Source organism: Equus asinus, chromosome 15 (genome assembly GCF_041296235.1).
Source record: "Equus asinus isolate D_3611 breed Donkey chromosome 15, EquAss-T2T_v2, whole genome shotgun sequence".
NCBI classification, from domain to species: domain Eukaryota; kingdom Metazoa; phylum Chordata; class Mammalia; order Perissodactyla; family Equidae; genus Equus; species Equus asinus.
The window spans coordinates 4,778,634-4,791,060 of NC_091804.1; the positions used below are offsets into that span (position 1 = coordinate 4,778,634).

Here is a 12,427-nt window from a genome sequence, read left to right on the forward strand (position 1 = left end):
AATTATGTTTTATTAAGTTGTTAAGGTCACCTTGAATTCTTCACCTACCCCTTTTCCCTATCACCAGGTTGTGATCTTGAGCATCATGCCTCAGTGCCATTCTCTAGGGAATATGAGTAAAAGAGTAAATGACATGGTCTTCATCTGTACAGATGTGTAGGCAGGCAGGATGGCCCCTGGCTCTGGCCTGGGGCTGGGGCTGGGGGATGGAGGGACAGGGAGGGTTGGGGGTTCAGTCCCCACTAGGGAGGAGCTGAACTGAGCTCCTTCTTCCTCTTGACAGTTTCCACTCGGGCTCCCGAGTGGGAGAAAGGCTTTTTCTCTTCCTTTGGTTCTTTCCGGGGGTCTGCTGAAGCAGGTTTTTGTGGGATTCTGTTCTGATCCTTCCAAGTAAAAAGGAATAGAATTGTTATTGAAAAGGATTATATGTGGAAGGAAATGGAGGGATCATCTCTCTGGTTTTGTGGGTAGTCCTTACTGCTGTATTGCGATTGAGTGCCATTTAATAAGGGACGGTCTCATTCAGTGTAAGAGTTTCATGAGCCAGAGTTTTATGGCTTCACAGGTAGATGAAGCTGGGTTATTCCCACCTAGTGAGAGGGCCTTTGCCAGGAGCTAAATAGTTGTAAAACAACCAATATTTATATAATCCTGGATGACAGTCTTATAAGCACCTTGCGTATGCTCATTTCTTTGTCATAGCAGTCCTGTGATGAAAGAACCATTGTCAGCCCCATTTCTCAGATGAGGAAATTGAGGCACAGGGTGTTCAAATAACTTGTCTAAGGTCCTGTAGTTTCTGAACTTGAACCCAGGCAGTCGGCTCTGAAGGTTTTGCCCTCAACCTTTGCTGTTGCCTTTCAGCTGGATGTGGAGAAATAGTCGTCAACAAAAGGTTCAGCTGGACAAAGGGCCGGGAGAGAGTAGGTTTTAGTGTGGAATCTAAAAGATTATTTTTGAAATGTAATGGGAAAATAATAGAAACAGTTTATTGGCTTTTGGTTGATGGTGAAGGAGAATGAGAAATTAAAGGAGATTTCTTTGAAAATTCAGGAATGTCCCCTAGCTCTGCTCAGCTATCTGCTGCTTGCTTCCCTGTGGTTAACTTGAACTCACTTCCTTGAGTTTTGTGATTATAGTGAGGTGGTGGGCCCGTGATGTGCCACCCACACTGAAGACCATCACCTCAAAGGCGGCTCACCATCTGGGCTCTGGAGTTCAGGGCTTTCCCTTCTCCTCTCTTCCTTACTGGCTCCACGAGGCTGTGGGGAGGTCACTGTGAGCTCCTTCTTGGGAACTCAGCAGTTCCCATCTTCAGTGCTGCTCACTCCCCTCGTTTCTTACGTGTCTTCTTTTCCTCCTGCTCTTTTTCATCTGGCTTTCCTGCACATCCCCAAGGTGATGACTTATTTTTTTATATTCCTGACCTGATTTCTTGTTTTCATTTATTCCCACTTGTCTCTGAGGCCTTTGTATAGCTTAGGTTTGAGTCAGAAGACCCAGACAGTTCTGCCCACATTCCTGGCTGGCTGTGTTGCCTCAGCTTCTGAACCTCAGGTTTCTTTATCTTGATCACAACTGCCCCATCTACGTCACGGGGCTGTGGTGAAGGTCAAATAAAATAAATTCACGAAAGTGCTTTTAAAACATAAATGTATAGCATTATTAATATTCCCAACCTCCCCATGTGGCCTTGTCCACTTCCTGCTTTGATGCCTCAGCTTCAGTCATGGTGCCTTTCCTGTTACTTATTTGTTTACCTGTGTATTCTTGAGGGCCCTGTGTTTTAATCTCTTTGAATTTCCTTGCACTTTGCACAGGGCTAGTTGGCATGGGGAGGGCCTCAGAAATATTTGAATGAATAGGTGAAGAATGTCTAAAGGAAGTTTGTGGTCATAGTCGTCTTTTTTTTTCGTGAACAAAGCATTCCTACTATATCCCTGAACAAAGTGAAGTTAACCTTGTTAAAAAGCAGCCCTTTGATGCTTTCTTGTGTTCCCTTTTCCAGGATGCTAAATTCCAGTGCCTATGGTTGCCTTCCCCCGGATCTATGCTTACTTTATAAATAATCATCTGATGAGACTTGTGCTTCAAAAGTAAGACAAATCAAGGAATCATTCTAGATTTTGAATTAGAGAAGTAAAATATTTGATATTTACTTTTTGTTTATTCATTAAACAAATATGTGTTAAGTACCAAGCTCTGTTCCTGGGGCTGAGACTACAGCAGTGAACAAAACAGATGAGATTCCTGCCCTTATGCAGCTTCCATTCTAGTAGAGTGCCAGTCAATGAAGAAATAAATGAATAAATAAGATAATTTCAATTGATCTTAAGTGCTGTAGGGGAGAATCATGTGAAGAGGACTCCCAGACCAATGAGAAGTTCTCATACTTGTAAATAAACTGAGTACATTACAGATGTTGTGCTCTTAGTTTCACTGTATATTGGCTTACCTTGAAGGTGTCTAATTGTCTTGTTAGTATTTTAAGCTCAGCACCATCCATGCCTCATCCACAAGAAAGATAGTGAATAGCTGAGGAAGAAGGCGGCTGTTATCTGGACTTTTGGCTTCATGAGAGCATCTCAGTCTATAGGAGGGCTGCTCAACCTTGACAAGGACCTTCTTTGTTCGGGTTGCTGATATTTAAGTGTCTCTGAGGGACCAAGGGAGGCGTGGGGAAGATGGGGGGGTTGTTGATTGCCCAGTGACCTTTCTGTACCATCTTGCTCCATCAGTGCACCCACATCCTTGATGCCAGGGAAATTCTGTGTCTGAGGCCCACTCACTGGTGAGCAGTTGGGTGTCTATCTGTCGCAGAGTCTATAAAGGAAGAAGGCAGGGTGATATGATGAAATGTGAAGAGGGACATAAGGGACATCTTTAGATTTCTGTGAGGAGGTGATGTGTGATCCCAGTTCTGAAGGATGAGAAGGAATGAATTGTATGAAGATCTAGGGGTGGCAGCAGCATACTGGAGGTGCCCCAAGTTGGGAACACATTTGGGAAGTTTGGGGAATGGAAAGACGCCGCAGTGGTTGGAGTACAGGGTGTAAAGGAGACAGTAGTGTGAAATGAAGCTGGCATTGAATGGAGGGAATCATGCAGGGCCTTGCAGGCCTTGGTGAATAGTTTGCATCTTATTTTAAGTACTCTTGGAGGCTGTTGGGAGGTTTTGAGTAAAGGAATGATCTGATTTGATTGATACTATTAAATTTTCGTTTGACTGCAGTGTAGAGAATGGACTGCAGAGAGGAGGAGTGGAAGCAGGGAGCCCAGGCAGTGGGTGTGGTTGCAGCCTGGGTGAGAATTCATGGCTACGTTTGCCAGGCAGGGCTTTGGAGGGTGAGAAGCGGCCCAGGACTGGAACCAGCTGGAGCTGACACACTGCAGATGGGTTGTGAAGGAGCAAGAAGAACCCGAGATGATGTCTAGGTTTTGGCTTGAGCAGCTGGATGGATGGTGGTTCCTGAGGGAAGAACTGAATTTGAGGGGGAGAACAATGTTTCCCTTTAGACATGTTTAATTTGAGAAGCCTTTGGACCCTTACGTGGAGAGATCCAGCTGGTAGCAGGCTGTGAGAGTAGAGATCGCCAGGGGCGAGGGGAGTGTCAGGGCAACAGATAGAAATCGGGAGTCTGGGGCAGAGGTATGAAATTTCTCTCTTGATAGCCCCAAGGATTTGAAGGAAGATTAGGCTGTTTCTTTCCTGTAGGCATATGATCTAATGGTTTACAAGTTATGGTTATTATCCTCTCATTGTATGTTATAGGCTGTTTCTTTTATTCAATTCATTCAAGAAAATATTGAACTAAATACTGTACTACATGTAGGGGACATAATTATGCATGAGATAGACTGGGAATTCTGTGAGGGTAGGGAGTATCTTTGGCAGAGAAGACAGATCATTCCAATAGGAGTAAGTCGGAATTCCATCAGGAGTTAAGTAAATATGACACCTTCTGTGACAGGGCAGAACAGTGGGGTGGGGCACATAGCAGAGGCAACTGACCTAGTCTTGGGGTGGGCTGGGATGTTTGAGCTGACCAGCAAGTGGTGAGTAGAGGCCAGCTGGGTGAAGCGTGCTTCAGAGGGAACAGTTAGTGGTGGATGGGCTAGCGGTGTGTATCGGAGCGAAAATGAACAAAACTCTTTCTTGGAACCGGCACATTCTGCGGAAGGCACTCAAGGATTGCTTGGCAAGATTGTGTGGCTCCTTAGAATGGTAATATTCATGTGGGTTAATGATACTAGTTTCATTGTTACTTGCTTTCACACAGATCAGTTTGTTAGTTACTAGGAACTTCCACTGCTCTGTGCTTGGTTCTGTTTTAGGGCAGGAAATTGAATGTTAAATTGGCAGCTCATATGACTTTATAAAACACCTTATGTGCATTATTTCAAAGAACGAGGGCAGATTTTTGCATGAAAGACCCCATCTGCATATCTAGAGACCTTTACTTCTCTAAAGGCCCTATCTAGCTAGTTGTTTTCAAAAACGACTTTTTAGATTCACCAGCATGAGTGTTAACTTTATAGAATTTAAAAAATAGTAATGGGTGTGTTCACATATATTCACAGTATTAGACCCCAAAAGCAACTGATACCATTCTGTTACAGATTGAATAGCAACACATTTTTTCCTTGAGTAATCCATGTAGAATTTTAAGGGAAGCTGTTTTTAATTTTCCTACGGTTACTAGTGTATTCTTCCAAAGAGCTGACACCTTGGTCAGGACCCCATTGTAAATGGCACGAACAACTTGTTTGCTAAGGAAAATGTACAAAGGTGCGTTGACAGTGGATAACTGCTCTGACCCGAGTTGCGAGGAATGATTGGGGCCCCTGGAAGAAGTGGCTGTATTGCTGCCTGGCCCCAGCAGGAGTTGTCACTGGGCTAAGTTCCCTGCACAGCCTATCTACCCGAGGAACCTGGTTTAGCAAATCTGGTGCAAGAAGGAGAAACGCTGCTCAAGGCGACTCTAGGAACATGTGCTGGGCCCTGCGTGTCCAAACAGAGCAGAACAGGTCACCTAGAAGCTGGAGGGAAGGTGGTGACCAGTGGCCCAGATGAAAGTGGGTGGGTATGGTGGGGAGCACCTGCTGGTTCTCTTCAGCTGGTTTTATGTCAGCAGGGAGAGAGAAGAGACTGGGCCATGTGGAACTCCACCCGCAAAGTTGTTTTTCAGACAAACAAACCCATACCCCTTGTTGGCCTACGTCAGAAGCCACGTCCTCCATGAACTTCTACTTTCCCATTCCCTAACAGGAAGTCATCTTGTCCCTCCCCAGACCCTCACTTACTGCTGCCCCTCTAGCTGGTCTGTCAGTGCTATGCCCCTGTGGCTCTGATCTTGAGTCAGTCTCCTGCAGGGGTCTGCACATGGAGGAACGGCGCCTGGCCAATTCAGAGCTCCCTTAAATGAATGGAAATACTGTTTTCTTGTTTTGTTTTGTCTCATAAGAGAATAAAGCTAGTTTTTATTTTCCTTAATTTCTGAAAAGGTTGTTTGTGAATTCTGATAATTGTATAAGGTTGTTGTCATAAATGAAAACTTTTTCTTTTCAGATAATGTGGATACAAGTGATCTTAAGCAGTTTTTTGAGACCAACTATTCTCAGATATATTTCATCTTCTATGAAAATTTTATAACACTGGAAAATAGTTTGAAATTAAAAGGTAAGCATTTCTACAAGGTTTTATATATACAAGGTTTTTTTTATATACAAGGTTTTTTTAAAAAAATATTCAGGACGTTTTTGGAGGTTGTATGTGTCCAGAGCCACAAGTGATATGCTTTGAGCCCTCTTTCTTGCCAAGCCCTTAGCAGAGCTGCGAGATCATAGTGGCTGGCATCTGTTTCCCTTGAGCTTTCTCTTCTACAGGTGTTAATTGCACGGCAAATGGGTAAAGGGAAAACAGAACAAGAAGAAACCTACAGAAGGCATGAATTCCAAAGGAATAATTTACTCAAAAAGAAAGAAAGAAAAGTAATATATGCACACTATAAAAAGAACTCAGACTCTGTTAAAGGATTTGAAATGAAAACTGACGTGTCTGTTTTGCCCAGACCTCCAGTCCTACTCTTCAGAAGCAACCACTATTAAGTTTCTGTATTTCTTTCTATATATGTTATTAATGTATTATGTTTGTATATGTTTATGGTTATGCCCATGTATACTTACATAAAATATTCTTAGAAAATCAAGCCAATAAGGTCACACTGTGCTTTCTGCTTTGTATTTAGGTGGCAGTACAGTGTAGCCTGGGGAGCCAGACTGGGTTTGATCCTGGCCCTACCCTTCCAGCTGTTTTTCCCTGGGCAAGTTACTTAACGTCTTTCTGAAGCTCCCTCCTGTCTGCATTAAACGGGTCCTGGGGTTTTAGGACAGAGTATGGCACATCATATGTGCTCAGTAAGTGTTAGCTGCTGTGATCATCATCTTTCGTTTTCATGTAGTCTGTTTTGGAAATTCTTACATGTTAGCACATTTATTTCTACCTCAGTTTTAAATAGTTACGTAGTACTGCATTGAATAGAAATGCCATAATTCTGGATAAGTGACTTCTGAGTGACTGGGTCAGAATCAGAGTTTTAAGGTTGGAAGGGGCTCAAGAGATTGGGTTGTCCACACTCCTCATTTTAGATTTGAGAGAACCATGTCCAGACAGGTTATATTACTGGCCTAAGGCCACACAGATTATTTAATTGCATAGCCAGAAATGCAGCCAGGTTTCTTGATGCTAAGTTCAGAGCTCCTTCTGTACCAGTGGTTCTCAAAGCCTGGTTGTTGCACTAGCAGCTTGGGTATCACCTGGGTACTTGTTAATAAGCCTACTGAATCAGGAACTCTGAGGATGCAACTCAGCACTTTGTGTTAACAAGCTCTCCAGATGATACTGATGTGCTCTCAAGTTTGAACACCACTGTTCTGTTTTGTATTTCTCCTATTAAAAAAAAAACACTGATGCTAGGTCAACAGACAGACGCTGAAATGTCATCTTTGTTGTCAGTAGTCTGTGTTGCTCACCTACAGATAAGAGTGTCTTATACCTGTGGCATAGACCATACGTGCTTTAGCATCTCAAAGCATGCCTCTGCTGCTGGTGCCTCTCAGGGCTCAGCCTTTGGACCCTGCCTCTGGCAGCTCTGTGTCTCTCTTCTGTTTAATCCTTCATTTATTCACCCATCCAGTATTTGAATGCTGACAATGTTCAATGCACTATGTTAAAGTCCTTGAGAAATCCAGAGATGTATCAGATGCTGAACATGTTTCATGGGGGAGTGGTGGTGGTAGAGATTGTGGACTGGTCTCAGAATAAGCCATATGCGTAGTTAACTATGAAACAAGTTAGAAAGTGAGATGTTCTATAAGAGAGATATACACAAAGTGCTATGGTTGTTGGGGAGAGGGAGAGGTGACTTCTTGTTGAGCATATGAGTGAGGCTTTGGGGACAAGGTGACCTTGGGGATGGACCTTGAAGGCGATGTAGGATTTCAAGTGGAGGAGAAGGGCACTGCAGATGGAGGGTAGAAAATGAGCGAGAGCCAGGAGGCTGTGTTTAGGGCATGTGGGGAGATAGCATTTTTTTTTCTTGCAATGTAAGATGTGTGAAAGAGACTTGCAGGAAATCAGATTATGCTAGACTTGCAAGGAGCTTTGAATTCCAGGCTAAGAAGTTTGGACTTTGTTCTTTAGGTAGGTAGAGCTTTTGAAAATGTTTGCTACTAAGACAGTGTCTTATAATGTGGTAAGTGGACCAGAGGCAGGAAGACCAATTAGGAGGCTGATGCTGTCATCCCTGTGAGAGCTGGTGATGCCTAATCCAGGGAGGTGGCAGTTAAGAGCAGAGAAGGTGTTGTGTCTCAATGGGTTCACCATTCATGAGACTTGAATATAAGGAAAAGGAATACAGGAGGGAGAAGTCAAAGATGCTTCAGGATGTTGAGTCTGGTTCATAAGCTGCCATTACAACAGTGGGAACCCTGGCGGGGAGCTAGGTTTGGGAGATGAGAGGATGAGTGCAGCTTTGAGCAATCTGAGTTTGAGGTGCTCTGAGTTTGAGGTGCCTGTGGGACACCCAGGTGTTGGTTGTGGCTGGGCAGTAAAAATATAGGCTCTGAAGTTTGGGAGAAGAGAGATGCAGTCATGCTATTGCCAAGGGAGAAAGGATATGTAGAGAAAGAGAGTGATAGTCAGGGATTTGGGGTAACTCCTTCTTTTACTGGGTAGATAAAGGAGAGATAAAGGAGTTGTGGGTGTGGTTGTGGGTGTGGGCGTGGGCGTGCGTGTGCCCCAGAAAGTGTTTTGTCGCAGAAGCCCAGAGAAGAATTTCAGTGAATGAAAGATCAGCAATGCCTGATGATGCAAAAAGTTGAGGGGCAGTGGGACTAGGAAATGATAGTGCGTTGAGGAGGTTGCCACTGACTACTGAAAGAAAAATTCTAGGGGAGTAGTAGGATCAGAAGCCAGACAGAGAGAGATGGAGTAACTGGATGGTGAGACAGTGAAGGCTATAGGTGGGAATACCCTCCTAGAAGTTTGGTAATGGAGACAAAGGATTGTATCTCAACGAGTAGCTTGATCATGGGAAGATTTTAAAGGATGTGTTTGCCTGTTTGCGGGCTAAGGAAAGGGAGATAACTGATGGTGCAATGGGTTGGGAGAAGTGGGTTGAGACAGGATCAAGTGTAAAGAAGAGGACATGGAGAGGAGTGTGTAGATGCTCTGATTGCGTCTGTAGAACCTGAGGCGAATGGCAAGCTGGAGGGGAAGTTAATTTGGGGTGAGGCACTGTGGTGGTCTCTGACGTATAGCAGGTGGCTCAGAGTCTTACAGAATGCACCAGGCTCTAGTAGGTCATCAAGTCGTATATGGGCGTGTGTCCAGGATGCCAAATGTTTTTTTAATGAGTTCTTTAGCTTTTTCTCCTGTGATTTATAAATTTATGTAAATCTTGAACTTAAATTTTTTCCCCCAAATTTGCAGATATTTCATATATGAAATGATCTGGTTTTTATTTTGCTTCCTAATTTTGCTCCACTTCACTTTTGTTTGAAAGTGTGTGGAGTAAGAAAGTGTGATATTATGTGTAGTCAAAATAGCAAAGAAAAAAGTTTAAACCCCATATCTGAAAACCCAAACCTCTACAGCCTAAAAACCTTGTTTTTAAAGAGCCCTCCCTCCCTCTTCCCCTTTTTGTTCCCTCTATCCTTTTCAAAAGTGTAGCTGTTCAAGACTGTATCGGTTAGTTTGTGATGCATAACAAATTACATAACAAACCATTCTAAAACTGAGTGCCTTAAAACAACAACCAGTCATTTAGCATATGATTTTCTGGGTCTATTGGGCAGTTCTTCTGGTTTAGGCTGGTTCATGCCTTTGATGGCAGTTGGTGGCAGATGGTCTTGTTTACGTGTCTTGTGGTTGGCAAGCTATTGACTAGGGCACCTTGGTTCTCCAGGTGACCCCTTTTCTCCAGCAGGCAGGCTATCTTGGGATCCTTCACATGGTGGCCTTAGGGCTCCAAGCTCAGTAAATGCATAAGGCTTTTAAAGCTTGTGCTTGTCTCACATTTGTTAATGTCACTTTGGCCAGAACAAGTCACATGGCATGTCAGATTTAAGGCATGAAGAAATAGACATCTCTTGATGGGAGGGGAAAAACTCTGCACTTTTGCAGTCTACCACAAAGAATCATAATGAAGAACCAACAAAAACAGAGTGAGATTTTGAAGTTTCTTGCTTTTAGTAAAATCTGTGTTTTGATTAGAGTGTATGGCAGAAAGTGTACTAAAACAAAAGAATAAAGGAAAATGTTTACTAGGAATAGTGAAATAATCATGTGATAACTTCAGCCTTCCAGTTATTCAGGCCAAAACCTGAGTTACTGTCTCTCCCTTCATAATACATCAATCATCACTGGCCTCTTCTCATTGCCTATACTGGAAATGCTGAAGTTCTCATTATCCTCCTCTGGATTACTGCAGTAGCCTCAGAAATAGTCTTCCCCCCTCCGCATTGCATCCCCCTACCCAAAATCTCTTTAAAAGAGCAGTAAGAGTGATGCTTTTAAAATGTGAGTCAAATCACAACTCTCAGTGCTCCACACCCTTAAATGGCTTCTCATTCTTGAAGTCATTACAGTGATTTCAGACCTTACCTACCTGCCTTCCTTTACCTCACCCATTCTCTAATCTCACCTGCCACAACTGTCCCCCTTTGTTCCAGACACAAGGGCCTTCTCGCTGTTTCCTGACTGTGCCAAACCTGCTCAGCTGTAGGGAATTTGCACTGTCCAATCCTTCTGCCTGGGGCACATTTCCTCTAAATTTCCATATGGCTTCTTTCCTTATGTCTTTTAGATCTTTGCTCAAATGTCATCTTTTTTTTTTAAGATTTTATTTTTTTCCTTTTTCTCCCCAAAGTCCCAGTACATAGTCGTATATTGTTCGTTGTGGGTCCTTCTAGTTGTAGGCTTGTGGGACCCTGCCTCAGCGTGGTTTGATGAGCAGTGCCATGTCCGCGCCCAGGATTTGAACCAACGAAACACTGGGCCACCTGCAGCGGAGCACGCGAACTTAACCACTCGGCCACGGGGCCAGCCCCGCTCAGATGTCATCTTATCAGCAAGATGTTCCTGGACTTCCCTAGTCAAAACTGCAAACTACCCTTTTTGGCATTCCCCATCTGCCTTCCTTCGTGGTTTTCTCACTTACTCATTATTGACTGCCTCCTCCTGCCAGAATGTAAGCTCCCTTGGTGTAGGGGTTGTTCTGTTTTGTTCTCTCTTGTATCCTCAGGTTCTGGAATAATCCCTGACATAGAGACATTCTTTAGTACTTGTTGAGTGAATGAATGACATCCACTTTATAGAGCTGTGGGGATTCAGTTAGATTAGGGGTCCACAGGTTATAGGTCGCTGCCTGTTTTTATAAATAAAGGTTGGACACAGTCAGCCCCATTCATTTGTGTATTATCTGTGCCTGCTTTTGTACTATAACAGCAGAATTGAGTGGTTGCAAGAGAGGCCTGCAAAGCCTAAAATATTTACTATCTGGCACTTTACAGAAAACGTTTACTGATTCCTAAGTTAGGTGATGTGTGCCAGGCACTTAGCACAGTGCTTGGTACATAGAGACTGGACAGTAAGTCATAACTGCTGCTATCAGCTTTGTAGTTTTATTATTGTTATTATCAAAAGGACAGTGTGCAATTGCCTGAAGAGGTATATGACTTTTTATAGTTATTACTGCTCTATGCCTCTTTGTGTCACAAAGCTAGAACTTTTTATTTTTGTTGGGTGTTCTATCATAATCTGAGCTCATAAGTAACTAATTGAGAAATGAATAAATTACCTGCCACAGGTTGTTAACAACTTGGGAAGCATGGAATCTGTGTTAAAACACTTAGCAAGGAGCAGTTCTGCTGGATTCTGGACCCAGACGGTCTGGCTCAGTTGTCCATCTGCATTCCTAACACGGGCTCCACATTACCTCCTAGTATTTTTTGAATAAATGAATGTATGTTGAGGCTTAAATGTTTTAAGATACCTTTTAACATAATTTTTAATATCCTAAAATTTACACATTGTCATGATAACTAATTTTTTTTTCCTGTATTCCAGGGAATAATAAGTCACAAAGGGAGGAGCTGGACTCCATCCTCTTTCTTTTTGAAGTAAGTTTTTGTTAATTCATTTAGCTTTTAAGATTCTTGTCAAAAATATGGTATTTTAAATCTTTAACTTGCAGACAAAACAAAAATGATGGACGTGTGTTTCCTTCCTCCTTCCTTCCTTTTGCTTTTACAAGCAATGCTGCAAAGAAGGTTCTTGTGATTTTTTTTTTTTTTTCTGCAAATGTGGGAGAATTTTTCCTGTAAGGATACCTAGACTTGAAATTATTAGATGGAAATGTATGCACATTTTAAATAACTGGTATTGACAAATTGCTCTTCAAAAAGGTCATATAAGCTTACATGTAAACTTATATGTAAGTCTTATATCATTTTCTGTAACCAACAGTGGAGATGATTTGTGTTTGTAATATATGCAAACTGACATATAAAAACTTACTGTTTTTAATAAATGTTTTTCTGACTACTAGTGAGGTTGCAATCTTTTTATGTGTTTGTGTGTCCTTGTGTGTAGATCGTATGTTCTCTTCAATTTGGAATAGTGTTTGGGTGTGGTTTTTGATCTATTAAGCTTAAAGTCTCTCTTGTCCAAATGTATTAGATCAGTGGCCGGATTACCCATACCTTGAAAACTATGCTAGAAGCAAATTATAGGTTCTGAAAGTTAATTGTTGGTTATCTAGAAATTATTCATTGTTTGAAGAGACATGTACTTAGGTTGATGCGGGATCAACTTTATGGCTGTGAAGGAAAAGCCTAATATGTATTTGCTGCAGAGCTGGCTGGA

The 12,427-nt window shown here is 42.6% G+C and overlaps 1 protein-coding gene across 9 annotated transcripts in view; it reads left to right on the forward strand.

The window, feature by feature from the left end:
* RALGAPA2 (Ral GTPase activating protein catalytic subunit alpha 2) overlaps nt 1–12,427 on the forward strand; it is a 319,858-nt gene that overhangs the window by 29,142 nt on the left and 278,289 nt on the right. For 7 of the 9 annotated variants that reach the window (XM_070485498.1, XM_070485497.1, XM_070485495.1 and 4 more), the window contains exons 2-3: nt 5,570–5,680; nt 11,630–11,682. The exons of 1 other annotated variant lie outside the window; for it this stretch is intronic. In XM_070485498.1, the coding sequence (XP_070341599.1) occupies nt 5,570–5,680; nt 11,630–11,682 (164 nt within the window). Of the gene's footprint in view, nt 1–2,008; nt 2,097–5,569; nt 5,681–11,629; nt 11,683–12,427 lie in introns of all 9 variants that reach the window. One more of the 9 variants, XM_070485501.1, reaches the window with a different exon arrangement.